Genomic DNA, 22759 nt, shown 5'->3' with positions numbered 1-22759 from the left:
TTTTAACACGTTGAATGCCGCACGATTTCATGGTACAGAATACTTGAAATGGAAAAAATATAATATTAAATCATTTGATTGAATTGCATTGTTATTATTGCAGGTTAATCTAGCTGAATGTCACCACATTAGTAAGCACTATTTATAATATAGAAATGGTTTCAAATAATCATGGTTTAATTGAGTGAACTATAATAATTCGATTCGGTTGGAGGTCACCGGTGACCCCCATGACATTCAACGTGTTAATAATTTTTCAGAGAAACGTCACCCAGTGAAATTTGAAAGGTTATCATCGTTACCATCTTTTTAACACTAAAACTACCGAGCAGTTAAATTGAATTTTCGAAATTTCTCTATTGAAACTTAAAGAATGCGTCTATTCTAACTATAATTGATTTACAATTCATAAACGTATTGCTAAATTAATTTCTGTAATAATTTCTCAGAGAAACGACTGTCATCTTTTTAATAATTGCAAAAAGACATCAGTAGTGTGTCATTTTGTCCAGTCTGGTAGTTTCAGTGTTAAATATTATTATTATATCATGTTCACAAAACGTGCCTCTAAATCCTTAATAACAAAGTAGGGCAAGAAGTTGAATCAAGAAGATCAAACGAATGTATTAAATGTTAAAAGACTGATTATCTTTCTTTTCTGATAATTCTATTCGGTTTTATATTTTCAATTTAAATGAGTTCACCAGTGTATCAAGGGGAAGCTGGTAATACCTTTGATCCGTCGAATGAAAGAATATCAGAAATTTGTTTGAAAAATCCAGCGCGGAATACTGAGAGTTTGATAAAACTCGTTCCATCGCGATTCGAGCCGGCATCGAGATAGCCGGCTATCAGAAAAAGTAATCCGTCATCAAGATTAACTTGCGTAATTCGTCTAGCGTCGAGGCGTTATCCGTTATTCTACGAGGCTGTCCTGATGGATCTCGTTAGGAGAGACATACACGATTAGGATCGTAAAGTTTCGACGGTCGCGCAGAGACTAGCGGAGCGATCTCGAAAGTGGAGTGAAGGTACAGGCCTCTAATTCTGTCTCGTTTGAAGCCTGATTGGAATTTCAGGGTCGCAGTAGAATGAGTTCATCGCGGATTAAGGTAGATTATATTACATTAGCTATTATATTGTAATTTGTGTTATTCATATTTCCTTTTAGGCAAAAGATTTTTGTAAGCATTACTATTACTCTTATAATTAATAACTTAGATAGATTATAGAAGGAATAATTGTTACATTTCCCATGACAAACGAATACAAATATCCCTAAGTATTTCATAGTAATAATTATAGTTTCTTTACCAAAATGTTCAAAGAACTATTATCTAGTTGACTAAAAAATCAAACCATCTTCATTCAAATGAAACCGTAGAGTAAACATTCTATGTCCTGATTGTATAACATAAGATACTTATAAATTAATTTTGAACAGTAAAACTCGTTTGAAGCCTGATAGGAATTTCATGTAGATTATATTACATTAGCTATTATATTGTAATTTGTCTTCTTCATATTTCCTTTTAAGCAAAAGATTTTTGTAAGCATTACTATTACTCTTATAATTAATAACTTAGATAGATCATAGAAGGAATAATTATTATATTTCACATGAGAAATGAATATAAATATTACTAAGGATTTCATAGTAATAATTAAAGTTTCTTAATGTCTCGATTGTGTAACATAAGATACATATAAATTAATTTTAAACAGTGAAACTCGTTTGAAGCGTCATTGGAATGTTAGGATCGCAGTAAAATGAGTTCGTCTCGGATTAAGTTCAATTACATAATATTATCTTATAGTATAATTCGTATTCATATGTCCTTTCACACAAAGCATTCTCATACTACCATAATTCTCACAAACACTAACTTAACTAATACAAGGAATAATTTCCCACGACAAATACAAATATCCCCAAGTATTTCATAGTAATAATTAAAGTTTCATTACCAAAATATTCAAAGAACCACTATCCAGTTGAATAAAAGATCAAACCATCTTCGTCCAAATAAACCCGCGGAAGTAAACATTCCACAAAATACGTACGAATTAATTTTGAACAGTGAAACTCGTCAACGCGGAGACAGTCCCGCGTAATGAAATTTTCAGCGTGGACGTTTCAATTAAGATGCAAAACCACCGATGCGTTTTTCGACCCCGGGCCGCGTGGAATTCCTTTGAGATAAGCGGCGAATTCCGCCGTTACGCACACGCGAACCTGGAAAAACCTCAAACACGCTCGGCATCCGCGGACATTTTTCCCGGATCGTTGCGGGTACCGGTGAAAAAAAAGCGGTTGAACGCGGAGAAACACGGGCGAGGGGGACGGCGGGTGGAACGGCGGGGGACGGGGGAGGGTGGGGAAAATAGAAGAAACTTCTACGACCGAGCGCACGCACACAAAACAGCCGCCATCCAACTTGGTCTCATCAATCACCGCGGTAAGACGGTGTCGGTGGATTTCGAGGTACCGTGATTTCAAGTCCTTAGCATTACTCTCTTCATCTTGCCAGTCCTCGAGTTTCACATGCGAAACCGTATTAATCAATCTTTCGTGACCTCTGATTTACGTGACCCTTGCCTGCCAGACGTTTTTTTTTTCGTCTGCCGGTGTCGTGGACGTGCATTTCTGCAGCGGAAAACGGATTTTCGCGAGACTGTTGAAGCTGGTGACTTTGGAATTAGTGTTCTTCTTTTTCTGTTGATGCCAAGGGATTTAGAAATAGGAGAACAGTTGTTTGCATTGTTTAGATGCGTATTAGTGATTTCATATTTTTATTCTGATACTTTTCAACTTTTTCGCAGGCTACAATTGATGTTTTGAAATAATCCTTATATTTGCAAAATTGTCCTTTTTGTAACTGTACCAAGAGGATTTAGAAATAGGGGAATAGTTGTTTGCATTGTTCACATAGCGTGTATTGGTGATTTCATATTTTTATTCTGATACTTTTCAAATTTTTCGTAGGCTACAATTGATGTTTTGAAATAATCCTTATATTTGCAAAATCGTGCTTTTTGTAACTGTACCAAGAGGATTTAGAAATATGAGAATAGTCGTTTGGATTGTTTAGATGTGTATTGGTGATTTCATATTTTTATTCTGATACTTTTCAACTTTTTCGCAGGCTACAATTGATGTTTTGAAATAATCCTTATATTTGCAAAATCGTGCTTTTTGTAACTGTACTAAGAAGATTTAGAAATATGAGAATATTCATTTGGATTGTTTAGATAGTGTGTATTAGTGATTTCAGGCAGATAAAGGTTAAAAGGTTAGATTCATTGGAATATTAATATTTTTATTCCGATACTTTTCAACTTCTTCATACGCAACAATTGATGTTTTGAAATAGTCCTCACGTTTACAAGATTGTCGTTTCTTGTAACTATACATTTGTTTCCCACGTCATAAATTCTACATCACAGTATTCTATAATAACATTACAAAGTATTTACATATACTTCAAAAATAATCCTCGATAGATCCATTGACAGGAACTGCAGCCTATCGCAATGTAGGAAAGAGGTCCGTCGATTAAACTTACCGGAATTTACCGGAAGCCCAAGGAATTGTGAATGATTCTCGGATGAATAGCAGTTTACGTGTTAATGCAAAGCAAGCCGACACGTTCCAGGATGATATTTCACCATTTCTCGGCCGAGCGAGCATCAGTTTCATATTTCCCGATGGAAACGCCGAAGATCCCGTGGGCGGTATTCGGATTTACGGAATCCGAGAGGCGATGTATATCGCGGTCGTTTGTTATGAATTATGCCGCGGGTGATACGTGCGAATGCACCACTCTAGATCCCGATCTCCCACCTCTTACGGATATAAATCGCACCAACGAAAAATATCGAGCGTGCATTGTCACGGCGTCTCCTCGAATATGTTGCAGCGGTGCATGGTTCGCAGCTCGAACGGCCGAGACGAGTTTTTGCAGATGTTGACCAGTTAACTGTGGAATTTAGTTGCGAAAACCTCTCGTTCTGCGCGCAATAAAATTAAAAAACTGACGAACCCACGTAGAGTATATTATAGTAATCCCGGACGAGCCCCAAGTTTATAGTGGGGCTACTATTATTATAGATATTGAAAAGGTGGATCTTCGGTAAAAAGATAATTAGGAAACAATATGGACAACACGTAAAAATACAACTTAATACCACGAAGGCCAACACACGACTCTGTCACGCACAAAAATGTTCTCCGCTGTCTCTCACCAAAATGTCCTTCTCGCACGCTTTCCCACTCGCTTTTAACACACCCCCATTCGCTCTGTCTTTCTCACCCTTGCACCCTTCTCACTCGCATCTTTCGTCCATAGTCAAAATTCACGCAGTCACGTACACGTTTTTCTCACGGTCCAGTCGCTCAGTTCCAGACACTCTTCCTCGCATTCTTTCAGCCACTCGAGATTTTCTAAACGCAGTCGCACTATTTTCCAAACATCCCGGCGCCGGTTCGTCGCTATACGACCTGGTCGCCCTTACGCACGCACAACAAACCATTCATCCTACAATACTTTAACCTACGCTAAATAATTCTAGATACTACATGTATTATACAGAGGCTGAGAGATTGAAGAGTGTTTTGGGGATCGAATGTTAACCCCTTGCACTCGAGAGGTGACTCTCAGTCACCACATGATTCGGTACAACGAAACTATGAAGTTGAATATTTAATATTTCAAATAGAAGTTTGCATTGCTACGTGAAATATTTAAATAAAATACCTCTGTTGCTTAATTTATCTATGAATTATCGTTAAAATAGGTTCAGACAATGTGACCTGTATCTCGTCTGAAAATGTTGAATGTTTCCATTGAACAACTTTCGAGTGCAAAGGGTTGAAGACTGTGTGAGTGAGAGGGTAAGTGAAAGAGAAAGATAGAGTAATTGGGAATGAAATAAGATGCTTGAAGGCAGCGGAAAAGGGGCAGTCTGAGACAAGCGTTGGAAGATTCAACCCTTTGTACTCGGAAACTTTTCACTAGAGACATTTGACATTTTCCCAGGAGACACAGACGACACTATTTGAAACGAACTAATGAGAAAACACGTGAATTAAGAAATAAAGCCATTTTATACAAATATTTCACATATTGATGCATTATAAAAAACTTAATATTACATTCTACAGTTTATAATTTTGTTGTATTAAATCAAATGGTGACTGAGGGTCACCGCTCGAGTGCAAAGGGTTAAATTTGATATCAGTAACGAAGCTTTTGAAAATACGACAAATTTCTATCCTCGAAATCTACCTTTTAACCTAAATCTAAATATTGTAATTGACAGTATGATAATTTTATGGCTATAAACGAAGAAACCATAAAATACATAAAATCTGCAGTATATATTTGTTTTTACAAATGAAAATTGTTATAAGAGCAACGAAGTATTCCCGAGCGAAAGCATATGTTAAATTTCACAGTTTAATGTTGCTGCAGGCGACTCGATACTGATGCGAGAATTATGCCACACCTCGTTTAAAAATAGTTCTGGCTTCTGGCAACGTGTTCATACACAGTGACGTGTTAAATTTCACTGGCTCCTCTAGTCATGCTGACGCTGCGAACATGAAGTATTGTACCCTCCAGATGCAAACAGAACACTCGTTCTCGAGAGTGTTTGTAAACAGCAGTGTGTCAGATTTCATTGGCTGCGTTTAAAGTGTCGTCGAGGTGACTATGAGAGTGTGTTTCAAGGGAGGAAGTCCCACTGATTTTGTAGCACAAGTTTTTATTTAGTTGAACCGAGTGTAATATAATAGTGGGGCTACCATTATTGTCGCGTCGCTAAATCGCTTTAGGAGGGCTATTGACGAAACCTGCTGCGAGGCACATTAGAGCCCTGGGTATTTTTACCATAGCAGAAATAAAAGCCCAAGGAACCGTTACTTCAATAATTTAGTCGTAGTTGCTTCGGCACGTTTCGCCAGTTTTGTAGATTTACCGTAACTTTTACCTTACATCTGTTCGCCAGAAGTCGAGGCGATCCTTGGTTTTGTTACTCGCTATGATCAGTGCCAAGAACGCTCGGGACCCTTGCGTGGGTCACCCGGGGGCTGCAATCGGCAACCCCTCCAGGATCACTGCTTGAGTCCCACTCGAACGAATTTTTGTTTGTACGCGCCCACTATCTGGAAGGCTACAAATCAGGAAGCTTCCAATTTCGCACACGCCTACCCAAAGGTTTGTAAAAACCCATGCAAGGTACGGAGACGGAGATATAAGAAAAAATTGAACTAGACACACGAGACGTATATAGACGTCGTTGTAGACTCGCCGCTGACGAGAATTACTGAACTCCCAAAAATAAACAGCAAATTATTCTCACTGAAGTAAATATTTATACAGTCCACTTCCAATCAGTTCGCACAAAGTTAAGTCGGCGCGCGACGTACGGGTTTCCCTATAAAATTTCGAAATAGAATACGCGTACACAACATTTAGTTTGAAAAATCTCTCATTGTGCGCGCAATGAAATGAAATAATGAAGCGTATACTCGTTAAATGCAGGTCAAATGCACTTAAAATATATCCTAACGAAAGACTGAAGCGAAACGAAGAAGAATTACATGTTTGTCTCGAAAAATAAATAATCCGTCGTTGAAAAAGTTAGCACCATTAAGAGTTTTAAGATGACGTGTATACTCGTCAAACATAGTTAACTGGTTAAAGATGCTTCATAATTTAATTAGAATCTTTCAATTTGAAATTCCTTGAATATGTAATTTATAGAATTTGAAACGACCTTATATATATCACTCATCTTGTTCCTATAAATACACATTCCATATTAATAAGATTTATAGTTTTAATTGCATCAATTAGAAATTTCATTCGACCATGAACTTTAGCAATTCGACTATCAGCAAATAGCTGGTCATTTATTATTATCATTATTAGGATCTTCTATAGAAAACATAACTAATTTTATTCCAATAATAATTATTATTCAAAACATATTATTATTAGAAGTTTCTGTAGAATTTCTTCAATCTTACGTAATCTTACATAAAATATAACATTAACAAACCTAATCAAATGATAAACGAACATACAGAGAATCTACGAATTGCTGCAACGAAGTTGAAAAGCTTCTTTACTAACTACTGCAACAATCTTTCCAATACCATCCTCAATTCTTTCCACGTTTATCGTTGAAACTGTTTATTTCTCTCGCAATAATTCAGTGGAACAGTTCCCAGTGGAGCACACCCCGGATCAGAGATTTAATTCGCGTTCTCCCTTTAAGGTCCGAGTTTTCGCCTTTAAAGGGGAACTGTCGCGGCGCGTCGATACTCCAGGCAGGAATTTTGTTTTGCGAGGAGACTTGTCGAATAATCGGCAAATGAAGTTGATGGGTGTTGGAATGAAAGACTAAAGGACAGTGAAAATGAATTACGTGTCTATTTAGAAGAGCAATTAATCTATCGTTGCAAAAATTGATATTGTTTTGAGCTTCAAGATGACGAGTATATTCGTCTGATTAAGAGAAGGTTTTCAATATTAGATAACTTTCACATGAAATATCCATTCACGCATTTGAAATGAAAATTAATTATTTTTCTAAATAAATACGTAATTTATTTATTAATGTCACAGTTATCTACGATTGAAAATCATCCCTTAAGCAGACGAATATACTCGTCATCTTGAAGCTCAAAACAATGTCAATTTTTTCAACGATAGATAAATTAAAAAATATATTTAGAAAAATAATTACGTGTTTATTTAGAAAAATAGTTAATCAATCGTTGAAGAAATTGATATTGTTTTGAGCTTCAAGATGACGAGTATATTCGTCTGCTTAAGGGATGATTTTCAACCTTAGATAACTTTGACATGAAATATCCATTCAAGCATTTGAAATGAAAATAAATTACGTGTTTATTTAGAAAAATAGTTAATCAATCCTTGAAGAAATTAATATTATTTTGAGCTTCAAGATGACGAGTATATTCGTCTGCTTAAGGGATGATTTTCAACCTTAGATTACTTTGACACGAAACGTCCATTCACGCACTTGAAATGAAAATAAATTAGGTATTTACTTAGAAAAACAATTAATCAATCCTTGAAGAAATTAGTATTATTTTGAGTTTCAAAATAACGAGTATATTCGTCGAATATATTTAACTAGTTAAGTTAACTTTTCAATAGTAACTTCGACATGAAGTATCACTTATTCACGCTCTTAAAACGAAACCGAATTACGTATTGATTTAGAAAAATAATTAACCAATGAAAAAGTGAATGTCACCTTCAATTTCAAAGTGACAAGTATATTCGTCGATCACATTTAACAAACGCTTCTCCGACGAAGAAGAGAAAGTACGAAAGTGCATCGATGCCAGAGGCGAGTGCATTCGAATCTAGATTTCGAGCTGCGTCCGAAGGGTCCGCATAATTTCCGGTGACTTTACGCGATGGCGATGTTCCACTGTTTTTCGGTGATCTCATTCGTGCGGCGCGGTACTATCGGTTTTAACACGGATTGGTGGCCACGCATCCGCGCTAAAGGCTCCGACAAAACCCACTTGATGGAACGGTTCGGTGGATCTTCAAATTGATTCCGTGAGTAACCTTCCGTGGAGCAATCCCACGAACACAATGCCCGGCGCGTTCGCTTCTTCATTGGAATCGACTCGCTCGCAGGAAATTAAAATCACCTCGCCCCGTAACGTTACAATTATTCGGTATTGGCGGATCCTCAATCTTTCGAGCGCACCGGTGCAGGGATCGAGCGGACTGTTGCCTTCCGTGAATCAGAGGTATTTTATTGAATGCTCAACTGTTTATCTTTGTTTTGGTTTAGGGTAACTTCGGATGTTAACCCTTAGCGTCCTAGACGATTTTGTAATCTATCAACAATGTCCAAATTATTTTTATAATACCCCTAGCGAAAATTGTGAATGCTATAAAGTTTCTTAGATCTTTTTATTTTTGTTAATAGAAAATTTGGAAAATTGAAAATATTATAGCGTTTCTTAGATCTTTTTATTTTGATTAATAGAAAATTTGGAAAATTGAAAATGTTATAACGTTTCTTGGATCTTTTTATTTTGCTTAATACAAAATTTGGAAAATTGAAAATGTTATAACGTTTCTTAGGTCTTTTTATTTTTCTCAATACAAAATTTGGAAAATTGAAAATGTTATAACGTTTCTTGGATCTTTTTATTTTTCTTAATTGAAAATTTGGAAAATTCTAACTTGTAAATGATTTAATAGTGACTTGATTTATTCGATTAATGAACGTTTGGAAAGAATACTATTGAATTATTATTTCACTGTGAAATATAAAAGTAAGTAATATATCATCAGCTAGGATTATTTAAGAAATTGATAATATAAACTGGAGGATAGCGTGATTTTTATACAACAACAGTTCATTAAAGGATTTAAAGTTTTCGCTGAATGCGTTTCAAGTTTAAGAGATTGAGTTACATTAAGCACCGTAGAATTTTCTTTGATTTTCTTTGAAGCTTCGGAAGCTCTTGCAGCGGGAGATAAACGTTTAATTTCTTTTCAGTAGAATAGAATCCTTATCGGAGTAAGCGAAGGGCTGTTTAATTACAGAACGATCCATTTAATTCATCCTTTACGCGAGTCTTATTACAGAGTCTCATTTCTTCGGTTCTACTTTTGTCTATTTTGTCGTGCAATTTATATTTCAAAGTAGTTAATAAATCTTCCTGCAACATTTTCATATTAAAGAGATTATAATAATCACGTGAACTACAATTATGGTTTCATACAATAAAATGAAGCTTAGAAACAATCATCATTCAAAATTTCATCTGTTTAAACATTCTCGTTACTTACAATTCAATTACGAACCTCATTAAAATGCGCCAACTACTTTCAAGCGAATCAATGAAACAGGTTATTAATTTTGTTGGGCGTTCATAGCAGCGTCCTTGGAGCTGATTAAATGAAACCGCTTGCTTCTTCGTGAGTGGACTGTATTTTTCGTGTGTACAATTATGTCTGAACACTAAGACGCGCTTGTACGATGTGTATCGTTCGAAAGTTGTGAGTTGTCTCTTTCGCTGGCGATCTGCGAGTCAGATCGTCAGCTCCGAGATTTAAGAAAACACCCTGATTGGTTATCGCCAAAATTGACAAGTCCCAATCAGGGGCTTTCGAAACGAATTGTCCCCACCGTCGCTGCGCCCTTGGCGCGCCTAGTCTAACGAGGGTGGGGTGCTGCCTAAGACATGCAGAGACTATGTGTTCAGCTTGGATACAAATTTCTTCCAGGCAAACCCCAGGTACCGAGTGTCCTTAGGATACCATTTGGTCGCCCTTCAGAAATATGCATTTACAACCCGCCGCTGGCTGCCACATGCGGGTGAAAGGAAGGTTTTAGAATTTGATTTCAAAAGGCCAATGAATCTTGCCGCGATGTGCCGTTAAAATACTAAACGATAAGAGCCGTTTTCTGCCCCGTGCTGTAAAGAGCTTAAGTCTCTGCATGTGTCGACTCTGTTAAGACGTACGGCTCAATTTATTGTTTAATTTGCGATGAATGCGAAAGTTCTCCATGGACGTCGAACCAGAAGGGTTCGTTTAATTCGAATAAAAATTTATCGGAGCATCGACTCGAGATTCGAATGTAATTTCCCCTCGACATTATCGAGTCATGTTGTTCGCGGTATCCTATGAGCGTTCGTTTATTTTTAAACCCGTTTCTCGTGAACGTTGGCTACCAGGTGGAAATATTGACATAACATTAGATCCCGCGACATAACATCGGATAAAACTATAGCCAAGCTGCAGTGGCCGGCTCGATAGAAGCACAGATCGAAACGTTTTCGAACGCGTCATTTATCATGGCGCAGAATGCGCTGTGTTGGAAACCTGAAAAGAGAGTTCAGGGAATAAAATGGTAGAAAGGTTATTCTTCGGATATTGCATTACACTATTTCTCAATATTATGGAGTGTAGTTTAGAATTTGTGGAGAATGGAAATAATTGAGAGTAGAAAGCTATATTTTATTAAGAAATATTTGGTAATTAGTTTTCTATATTTTATGAATAAATACTCAGTAATTAGTTTTCTATATTTTATTAATAAATACTTGGTAATTAGTTTTCTATATTTTATTAATAAATACTTAGCAATTAGTTTTCTAATTAGAAATTAGTTTTCTATATTTTATTAATAAATACTTGGTAATTAGTTTTCTATATTTTATTTATAAATACTTAGCAATTTGTTTTCTAATTAGAAATTAGTTTTCTATATTTTATTAATAAATACTTGGTAATTAGTTTTCTATATTTTATTTATAAATACTTGGTAATTAGTTTTCTATATTTTATTTATAAATACTTAGCAATTTGTTTTCTAATTAGAAATTAGTTTCCTATATTCTATTAATAAATACTCAGTAATTAGATATATAAAATAAACAACGTTTTGCCTTGATGGTCGACTCACAACACACAACTCTTACAACTTATTGCCACAAAGGCCAACGACTCCCCCTCAACATTCTTCCAACCATTCCAGAAAAATCGTTTTCTCTCTACAAGCATTCATCTCATTCGCACTCTCAACAAATTCTCGAATACACCCCTTAAAACCTAAATCAGCAGCCCAGGACCTGCGACACTGTGCAATCCATTTCTCTTCAGCTGGCGCAGCTTTCCCTTTTTTATTTTCCTTTGCGCACACACAACCTCGCATTCGTGGTCCTCAAAATATACGAAATTACGCTAAAAACCTTAGATACCACAATATTTTTCTGTGTTCGATTTTTTTTTGTTAAATTCTGAATTAAGAAGGGAATTTAAAGTTGGTTGAAACATTCTGGAAATTCTTGCTACAGTGGGAGGTGAGAATGAAATGATAAAAGAAAGAGGAATTAAAGTTAAGATCGAGGCGAAAATTGGGGCAGCAATTGAAATTAAAATTAAGATGGAACCGGTCTGGAATCTACACTGGAATTGGAAAAATTGGAACTCTAAGTGGACCTGAATGGGGACCAAAGGTAGACTGAAATTAGAAGCGGGGAATTGGAAAGTAGATTAAGATATGACGTAATGGTGGATCGAAATTGGAATCTAGACTGTAATAGGGCCGCAATAATTTCTGTAGCGGATTTTATGGGCAATGTAGTAAAAGTGAATGTAAAAGTAGATCTAATTAGGATCGAAATAGTTTGAAATCGTGGAGTGCAAATGGTAATAGGAAGTGGAAATATTCAATCGAAGGACTAGAAATTGAGAATGTACTAAAGTGAAAATCGAACATGTAATAGAAATGAAACATTTTTAAAAATAAATTTAGTAGAAAATAGATCAATATAGGGATGAAAAATAAATCTAGTGCAAAAGTAAATGGATTGAAATCACTCCTGAATATAAATGAAAATAGAAGTAAAGAAAGGCAATAGAAACGAAACAATTTTTTAGGCAAATTTAATTGAAAATAGATCAATATAGGGATGAAAAATAAATTTAGTTGAAAAGTAAATGGTTTGAAATCACTCCTGAATATACATGAAAATGGAAGTGAAGAAAAGCAATAGAAAGGAAACAATTTTTAAACAAGTTTAATAAAAAATAGAACAATATAGGGGTGAAAAATGAATCCAGTTGAAAAGCAAATGGTTTGAAATCACACCCAAGTATAGATGAAAATAGGTGACAAAAATAGATCGAAGTATCACGAAGTAACATTAAATCAAACCTAGAATCTAGATCATCGTAGAATCGAAGAACACCTACGTCGAATGTCATAGAAGATAGAGGTCAAAAGTTGATCTAATTCAGATGAAAGTAGACTGAAATCAGGACTGAATATAGATGAAACTAGCTACCAAGAATAGATCAAAGTAGCACGGAATACCAGTGAATGAAACGGTGAATCTAGATCACAATGGAAATGAAAAATGCTTACATGAAATTTCATGGAAATCAGGGGGGAGATCAAAAGTAGACCTAATTCGGGACAGAATGGTCTGTAATCACGACCGAACGTAACCCGAAAGGGAAACGCAAAGTAGATTGAAGCAGCAGCAGGCGGTAGATCAAAGTCGGGACACGGAAATGTAGGGCGAGACCCGAACTGAAAAGTGCTCGAAAATGAAACCGAAAGTAGATAAAAGTTACCGTTGAAATGCCAGATTAAAATCGAAATCGATGCCCGCCGATGAGAATCGACGAAGATTTTTCGCGAGAAGATAGAGACGGGCTGATGAGGGTTCAGTTGTTTCCGCTCCACTTAATACGAGACACTGAATAATCCCGGTTCCGCAGTCGGCGATGCGAAATTTTAAGATTCCACTCCTAAAATCAGCTCGGAAACGCCCGACTGCCTCTCTTTCCGGTCGCATTTCCGTGCTCGAATGGGAACGTCGCCATTAAATTTTAACACCGCCGAAAAGACTTTCGTATTTACCTCCATTAGTCCATTACTTTGCGTTTTGCAATTTACCTGTTAAAATCCTGCCTATTTCTAATGCGTTCTTTATTTGTTCTTCAATCATGTATTCATGTATATTCATGAGGTAGATAAATCAATAATTTAATCGTGTACTGGCAGTTTCCTAGTTTCTTCTGAAAATGCTAATTACTATAGCGGAATATGGTGTTTAATGTTGAATAATTAGAAAGGATAAAATATCATTGAATATTACAATTAATCTTCAATTCAATCAAATATACTGATCTTCCAATCACTTCTCAACTTCCCTTTTTAACTCTGTCAACTGTCCTAAACATAGAAACATCTTCTCTTGACATTTCATCCAATTATAAAATAATATCGCAATCAATTTCTAATTCAATCAAATATTCTTACATTTTAATCACTTCTCAACTTCTCCTTTCAACTCTGTCAACTGTCCTGAAGATAGAAACATCTTCTCTTAACATTTCGTCCAATCATAAAATAATATCGCAATCAATTTTCAATTCAATCAAATATTCTTAACTTCCCATCACTCCTCAACTTCTCTTTTCAACTCTGTCACCTAACCTGGAGATAGAAACATCTTCCCTTAACATTTCGTCCGATCATAAAATAATATCGCAATCAATTTTCAATTCAATCAAATATTCTTAACTTCCCATCACTCCTCAACTTCTCTTTTCAACTCTGTCACCTAACCTGGAGATAGAAACATCTTCCCTTAATACTTCGTCCGATCATAAAGTAATATCGCAATCAATTTCTAATTCAATCAAATATTCTTATTTTCCAATCACTCCTCAACTTCTCTTTTCAACTCTGTCAACTGTCCTAAACATAGAAACATCTTCCCTTAATACTTCGTCCGATCATAAAATAATATCGCAATGTATTTCCAGTTCAATCAAATATTCTTATCTTCCAATCACTCCTCAACTTCTCGTTTCAACTCTTTCAACTGTCCTGAACAAAAAAAACATCTTCTCTTAACATTTCGTCCAATCATAAAATAATATCGCAATCAATTTCCACCTTCCTTCCTCGAATTATTGCCCAACCACTAACATTTCAAATATCAAAATATTTTCTCCCAAGTTACCCTCCTCTGGTTCTAATAAATAATTCTCGTGGCGCATAAGAATGCCAACGCAAAGTGGTTCGGTATTTAAATAAAGCATATGATCGCGGATTCCGGAACAGATTGCACCGGCGCGCGGTAACTCGACATCAAACGGATTCGTCTCAGAGGGAATCTCCGAGCGGGTAGCATTGAAGGGTTGACAGAGCGGAGGAGAATGACGGGCGCATCAACAAAGGGAGGCGCGAAACGTTTGCGAGATGACTTCTTACGCCGCCGCGAATTTTCATTTCACGGGGAGCGTCCTTTGAGATCTCGGGACTATCGCAAATAAATATTCGCTCCAGTTCACTTATCCTACGGCAACCCTCTGTCTTGATCCCATCTGGCGCGCGCCTGTTATACAAAGTATCTCGTTTATTAGCGGTCCAACGCTGACGACGGGCAGAGAATAAATCAGAGATTATGGAAATTCTTTTGCAGAGCTGCCTTCGAGAAGTTTTACTGTCAACACTTATGTCTGTGCAAGGTGCTAACGGTTAAATTTCTTATGTATATTGAATTTTGTAAATATTATTTTGTCAGTTCTAGGAATAGTAGAATAAATTTGATTTTTATCCTGGGTGATTTGATGGTGTTTAATTCTATGAAATGCGTGTGATAAGGAACAGTGTATAAAATATACGAATTGTAATACTTTTTGTAGCTTACCAGTGAAATCATTGTTTAACGTAATTCTGTTTTTGTATTTATGTTATTAGAATTTATATGAAAATCTATACTAGTTCGACAAGTAGATTAGGAATGACACGATTAGACATAATCCACAGTAATTCTATATTTCTACTTAAATCCTTAAAATTTATATAAAGATCTATATCTTATTAGTTCTGCAAGTAGATTAGGGATGGCATGTTCAGACATAGTTTACAGAAATTCTATGTTTCTAAAAATATTCTTACGATTTACATGAAGATCTACAGCTTACTACTTCAACAAGTAGATTAAGAATTACACGATCAGACATAATCCACAGTAATTCTATATTTCTACTTAAATCCTTGAGATCTATATAAAGATCTATATCTTCTTAGTTCTGCAAGTATATTAGGAATGCCATGATCAGGCACAGTCTACAGTAATTCTATGTTTCTATAAATATCCTTAAGATTCACATGAAGATCTATATCTTATTACTTCTACAAGTAGATTAGGAATGATATGCTCAGACACAGTCTACAGTAATTCTATATTTCTACTTAAATCCTTAAAATCTACGTAAAGATCTATATCTTATTACTTCTACAAGTAGATTAGGAATTCCATGATCAGACACACTCTCCAGTAATTATATTTCTCCACAAATATTCGTACGATATACATCTTCATGAAGATCTACATCTCATCATTCCTAACCTACTCGTAGAAGCAATAAGATCATTCCTAACCTACTCGTAGAAATAATATGATCACTACACGAAGGTTGTCTGATCCACAAACACACGTGCAGATAGCAAATTCGACGTTATCTAACTCCAAATGTCTCCTCCGCGTATCATGCCAAAAAGCATCGCAACCGAGACACGTGGCCCAAACATCCTGCCAACATATCAGTCGACAGTATCTGAAAGGACCCGCTATTATCAACCGCCGAGGCCGTATAATGGACTTTCCACGGAAAAGCCACTGTCAAACGAGGCAGTTGCAACAATGCATGTCCGGAGTCCCGGCGAAAAAAAAGGGAAGCATAAAATAACGCGGTATGATGTTGCTTCCTATAATTTCCTGTTAACCTCCCCCCTGTACCTCGGTCCGCCATCTTTCCTATTTCACTATATACCCCGACAGGCTGGAGACCCCCGGCTCGAAGCTTTTATATCTGTTCCCGGCGAATAACAATGCAGTGTCCGCACACGTGCGCAACTTTTGCGCCCTGGTTCGCCCCCCTCCGACTGGCGATGCGCTCCTATTGTTTAGCTACTCTTTTTATATGCTCCCTGCAGGCTGGCAGAGGATTATATACATCAAAAAGAAAGAAAAAAAGAGGGGAAGAAAAAAGAAACGAACCGGGCCGCGTAAGCCGAAACCTGCTTCCCAGCGGTGTTCTTTCACGAGAGACAAAGCGAAAATCAACCGACCTGAAAATACTGAACACCTGTCGTACACAGGGTGTCACGTTGCTTGCGTCGCGGACGGGGATGGTTCCTCGAGATGATGATTGGACTGTTGTGTGGGAGTTCAATCTCTTTTGTTGGCCCGCCGAGAGATTTATCGGTGAACTGTCCTTTTTCTTCGCCCTTTGCACTCGATTTATTGTCAATGTTGTGTTCATTTTTAAGGAAATTAATTATTGTAATTGATAAGTAGAACTTCAACGTTTCACCTTTATTTTATTGGTATGGTGGAATATTTATCGATTAACTATTCTTCATTTTAATCCTTTGTACTCGATTAATTGTCAGTATTGGCTGTGAACTTGTGTTTGTTGTTAAGGAAATTAATTATAGTAATTTATAGGTAGAACTTCAACGTTTCACCTTTATTTTATTGGTCTGTTGCAATATTTATCGATTAACTATTCTTCATTTTAATCCTTTGTACTCGATTAATTGTCAGTATTGGCTGTGAACTTGTATTTATTGTTAAGGAAATTAATTATGGTAATTTATAGTAGTAGAACTCAACGTTTTACATTTACTTTATTTATGATTATTACATTAAGATTGAATTTTTATAATCTTCCGAATGGTACTATTCGAAGTACCATATTAAAGTGTAATAAATTTTTATTGGTATTTCGAGCACGACGTAGGAGTGCAGAAGGTGACTCTACTAATGCAGTGTAGTTTAGTCACGTGTACTCGATGAGTTGCATGCAGCTCTTGTGGCAAAATGCCAAATTTTCGGCAGTCGATAGAGCGTCTAATATTAGGCGATATACCTCCTAGGAGTAATTGAGGTTCTTTGCTAGAATCCTTTGTTTTATTTTATCATTAAGAAGGTGAGAGTTGCTGGTGTCAGTTGTTAGTAACCTTGATATCAATTCTTTCCTTGGAAGATAAGAATATTAAATTACACAAAGAATGCTATTAATCTGTTTTCCTTAAATTAATTTGATTTTCTATCTTGAAGAACATGGATCCTAGAATCATCTTCGTAATAACATGCATAATTGAATTTAATATTGATTCTAGTTAATATATAGTACTTCCATTTAACGTCGATGGGTTAGCGTCGAGTGATAGTCCAATCGCTGGTTTCGCAGCGAAAGGTTTCCATCGCGATCGAGTGCAGCAGCGTAATTGACCCTTTGAGTGCCCTAGCGCGAGGCTTTGAATATTTTTAATACGATTTGATGGTGTCTGAGGCCGGTAGGTGTAACTAAAGTCGAGGTTACGTATTCCACTCTCAAAGTGGAAATTTCATTCGGTTAAACGCTGCAGTTTTTGAACTGCACGGGTCAAAGGGAAATTAGTTTGTACGCAGTCTGACATTCGCTAGAAGCAGCATAATGTAAGTGGAGTAGATGACGCGAGCAAATGAAATTGTGTATACTTTAGTAGTTAGTAGAATTGAATAGGACTTTTGCTGGGGAACAACTTCAGTGGAATAACTTGGAAAAACTTGAAACAATTTGAAACATGATATTGTCAAATCATTATTTGATAGTACTACCATTTTTTCTTATTACTCAAGAATTTCTACCATTCCTACCCAAAAAACTCAATCAAACTATCAGTTATCATTAAAATTCAATACTCTCATTACTCAAGAATTTCTACCATTCCTATCCAAACAAACTGAATCAAACTATCAATTATCATTAAAATTCAGTACTCTCATTACCCAACAATTCTACCATTCCTACTCACACGAACTGAATCAAACTATCAATTACCATTAAAATTCAATACTCTCATTACTCAAGAATTTCTACCATTCCTATCCAAACAAACTGAATCAAACTATCGATTATCATTAAAATTCAATACTCTCATTACCCAACAATTTCTACCTAAACAAATTACTCTCATTACCCAAAAATTTCTATCTAAACAAATTAAATCAAACCATCGATTATCACTAAAATTCAATACTCTCATTACCCAACAATTCTACCACTCCTACCCAAACAAACTCAATCAAACTATCAATTACCAATAAAATTCAACACTCTCATTTCCCAAAAATTTCCACCTAAACAAATTAAATCAAACCATCGATTATCACTAAAATTCAATACTCTCGTTACCCAACAATTCTACCACTCCTACCCAAACAAACTAAATCAAACTATCAATTATCACTAAAATTCAATACTCTCATTACCCAACAATTCTACCACTCCTACCCAAACAAACTCAATCAAACTATCAATTACCATTAAAATTCAATACTCTCATTACCCAACAATTCTACCACTCCCACCCAAACAAACTCAATCAAACTATCAATTGCCACTAAATGCAATACCATCAAATCACGTTCAGTAATTCCGTCATTATTCTCAAGAAGAAACTAGAAACTGAAACAACGTAATTCCCTCAAACACCAGCCTCTTTACTCACCGTTACATCAAACCGCGACACAAAACGTCATCCCCAATCACCACGACCGCTCTAATTACGACGGTCGGTCCCGTAAATTCGACAGTGCCCGTTCGCGAGCACTAAACTCACATTAAACGTGCGTCTACCAACGATCACATCTGAACAGTGTGTCTTCGAATAACCGCTCGAGTCACGTGTCACGTGGTTTCTCGACCATAAAATTCGCTGTAGTCTCTATCGTTAGAGGCCCGGGTAGCGCGTTTGTCGGGAACGGTATCGATCCCTCGAACAAACCGCCGATAGTCCGCGTAATCGTTGCGCCGTTCGCGCGGTCGATTTGACTTCCGGTAGCGAAATTAAAAATTCCATCAACCCGCTATGTACATCGAATCGTTCGCTCGATACAAATCGCATCGCTGGCGGAGACGATTTCGCAGCCGAGCGATCGCAGTCGGCGGTTTCCGCGGGAACGGGAGTGTTTACAGTTCGTTGCTTAGCATTCTCATTCTTTCGGGAACGCGAGCGACTTTCGACGAGACGCTTTAAGCGGTTTATGGGAAACTTTTGATTAAACCAGCGGATGGGAGAACATGATCGCTGGAACGGATGAATCTTGGAATATTTGTCTTAGCATTATGAGCTTTTTTATGCGAGTCTGCGACCTATAGACGAGAAAACAATGGAGAATATTATTTTCATATTGATCCATTTTTCTGGAATTAGGAATTCCATTCGAGAATTTTGCGAAATGAAAATCGCATAGTATTCTATATAATAGAAAATAATGGAATTAATAACAGTCTTCCTATAAAGTGTTCGCGATACAAAATAGCGATCGTGGTATGAATATGGAAATCCCAGGGATTACACGATTAATGAATCCTAAGTGATCAAGGACGTTATAGCAGCTCTAAATGACTTTCAGAAACGGCGTTATCGAGTTCTACGGCTCGCCTAAGTCAAATTAAAGCAAATTATTCCCAAGTCACTCGTTCCGAAGGCCGATTCATTTGTGATTTTAATTACCGTGTCCCAGTGGCACGTTTTACATGTCTGGCTGCCTTATGCATCGTTGATAGCGGTCTGCGTCGACAGTGACTCATACAATATGAAGGGAAGGACTTTGTACGTAAGTTACAAGGACTCCTTTTATTAGAGTGCCCAGCCTAGACCCAGTTCGGACCTAACCAAGACCCGTTTCATACGTTCGAAAGATTTTGCGTCCCGACCGCAGTAGTTCGGGTCAATCATAACCGATACGCCGAAGAACGGACGATTCCAGAGCCTGTTTCCGCGCGAATTTATTTTACATCGAAATCGCCGTTACGTTTCGGAGAATGTTTTCATGCGATCCTCGGATTCGGAAGAATTCGCCGATCGAGGAACGGCCGCGGAGATCTCCGGGAATCGAGGCACGTACCTGAGGTATTCGGAAAAGTCGCAGGAGGTTCGCCACTTGGATGGATGTGACGGAGCTCGCGGCGCCGACAACCCCGCTGATGACCTTTCGCACTGCGGTTTTATTGCAGTGATACTCCGCGCCGTCTATATTGCTTATTGAACCTGAAATACAGACGTAAACGTGTTGATGGTGGTTTTATTCTGATAATAACTGGCAACATTCTATACCTCCTCTATCCGTGAGATAATATTCTCGTGTTCAGTAGGAATATTTGCTTTATGAATAATAACGTCGCAAGTATTGGGGATTATTTATGATTTAGACACCTTTATTGCGAAGATAAAACGAGATGGTAATAGGCACGATGGTTTTGAAGTTGGGGTGCACTTTTGTGGCTCTCATTGAAATATTTTAGGGTATACATTCGGTTAGGATGGTTTCTTTTTTTGATAGTTTAAATGAAGTGTCGTGTTTTGTATAGTTTTGGAAGGGAATAGGTTGGGGTTAGGTAGACATTACATTCGTTAATAGTCAAGGTCAATGCGGTGAAAAAGTTGGGGTATTAAGTAGAATATACGAGGGTAAGTGGAAGTGGTTTCTGTGGGGTCAGACTGTATACAAAGCAAGTGCAACAGGTTCAATACACAAAATTAAGTAGAGCGAGTTCGTGTATAGTCGGACACATAGGAGAGTCGAAATAGGACACGTATCACGTTACAGTGAAAGGAGAAGTGGTTCGCCAATAGTCAGACGGTTGGTAAAAATCATTTAAATTTCTTCGTTTTAAGTGGCATTTCTTTCTTCCCATTTTTACCAAAATATTCTTTCCACCATCAATAATATTAACATATAAAACACTTAATTATAATAACTTCACTTTAAGTAAAATTTGTTTATTTTAAGTGACATTTGTTTCTTCCCATTTTTAAAATACTATTTCACCTTCAATAGTATTAATATATAAAACACGTAATAATAATTTCACTTTACAATTTCTTCACTTAAATTTGTTCACTATAAGTAAAATTTCTTCACTTAAATTTCTTCATTTTGAATGAAATTTCTTTCTTCCCATTTTTACCAAAACATTCTTTCCAAAACACTTAATTCTAATAACTTCACTTTAAGTAAAATTTATTTATTTTAAATGAAATTTCTTTCTTCCCATTTTTATCAAAATATTCTTTCCACTATCATTAATATTAATACATAAAACAATCAATTATAATAACTTCACTTTAACTAAAATTTGTTTATTTTAAGTGAAATTTGTTTCTTCCCATTTTTAAAATAATATTTCACCTTCAATAGTATTAATACATAAAACACGTAATTATAATAATTACTCGGTAACTAACAATCGAATATATTTATTCATATGTAAAATATTTCTCTCCAATATTTTTTGTCTCCCATATGTTTTCAAAGTTATCCCTCGTGTCCAAATAAATCAGGCTGCACGTTAAAGGCAGAAACGAAGGTCCCGATATCGAATAAACAAACTATCGGTGGGTTTGCAGAGAAGTCAGCGGGGACGTTTATTTTTCAGTCTCATTCAAACGAACATTCCGTGCCAATATAATCTCCTCGTGTATGTTTCAAGTATCGATGGAAGTTTCGCTGACCGGTTTCACCAAGAACTTCGTCGAATCGAGCGAACTCAATTCCTGGCTTCCGTGTATCTTTCCGAAGTGATCGGAAATGAGAATGTGGGCCGGTTCTGAGTCGCGTGACGAAATTTCCGATGACTCTTCTGCCCGGGTAATTTTTGGACCGGGCCGGGTTACAATTTCACGCTTCGTTTGTGTTTCGCTGGCCTTCCAAGCGTGATTTTATATTTTACGTGCCCGATCGTACGTCTTCGGATCGACAATAGATTTCGTCGAGTTCAGACTTTGTTGATATGTAACTTTTACCTCGGATATCAACTGCTATACAGGTTTTTTAATATTGCGACAAATTGGGAAATATTTTGTATTAAAGAATTGTGATAGAAGAGTTAATAAGTAAATTATTGTTTATCGATGTTATGCACTTTTATTGGATAGTACTGATTAGTGACGAAATTATTATGTTTGTTAGTATTCATTGTATATCAAAGAATAATAATAGAAGAATTGTTAAGTAAATTATTATTTATTAATATTAGAAACTTTATTGAATAGTACTGATTTATGATGAAATTATTATATTTGTTAGTATTCATTGTATATCAAAGAATTATAACAGAAGAATTATTAAGTAAATGATGATTTAATAATATTAGAAACTATT

General features: G+C 36.4%; 1 protein-coding gene across 2 annotated transcripts in view; it reads right to left on the bottom strand.

Annotated features, from left to right (window-relative positions):
* Glurb (metabotropic glutamate receptor B) overlaps nt 1-22759 on the bottom strand; it is a 272556-nt gene that overhangs the window by 70036 nt on the left and 179761 nt on the right. For both annotated transcript variants that reach the window (XM_031988488.2, XM_031988489.2), the window contains one exon: nt 20504-20646. In XM_031988488.2, coding sequence (XP_031844348.2) covers nt 20504-20646 — 143 coding nt within the window. The remainder of the gene's footprint in view (nt 1-20503; nt 20647-22759) is intronic.

This window comes from Nomia melanderi, chromosome 1, assembly GCF_051020985.1.
Source record: "Nomia melanderi isolate GNS246 chromosome 1, iyNomMela1, whole genome shotgun sequence".
Classification (NCBI taxonomy): Eukaryota; Metazoa; Arthropoda; class Insecta; order Hymenoptera; family Halictidae; genus Nomia; species Nomia melanderi.
The sequence above is the reverse complement of the archived record's forward strand: the minus strand, read 5'-3'. Positions and strand labels throughout refer to the sequence as shown.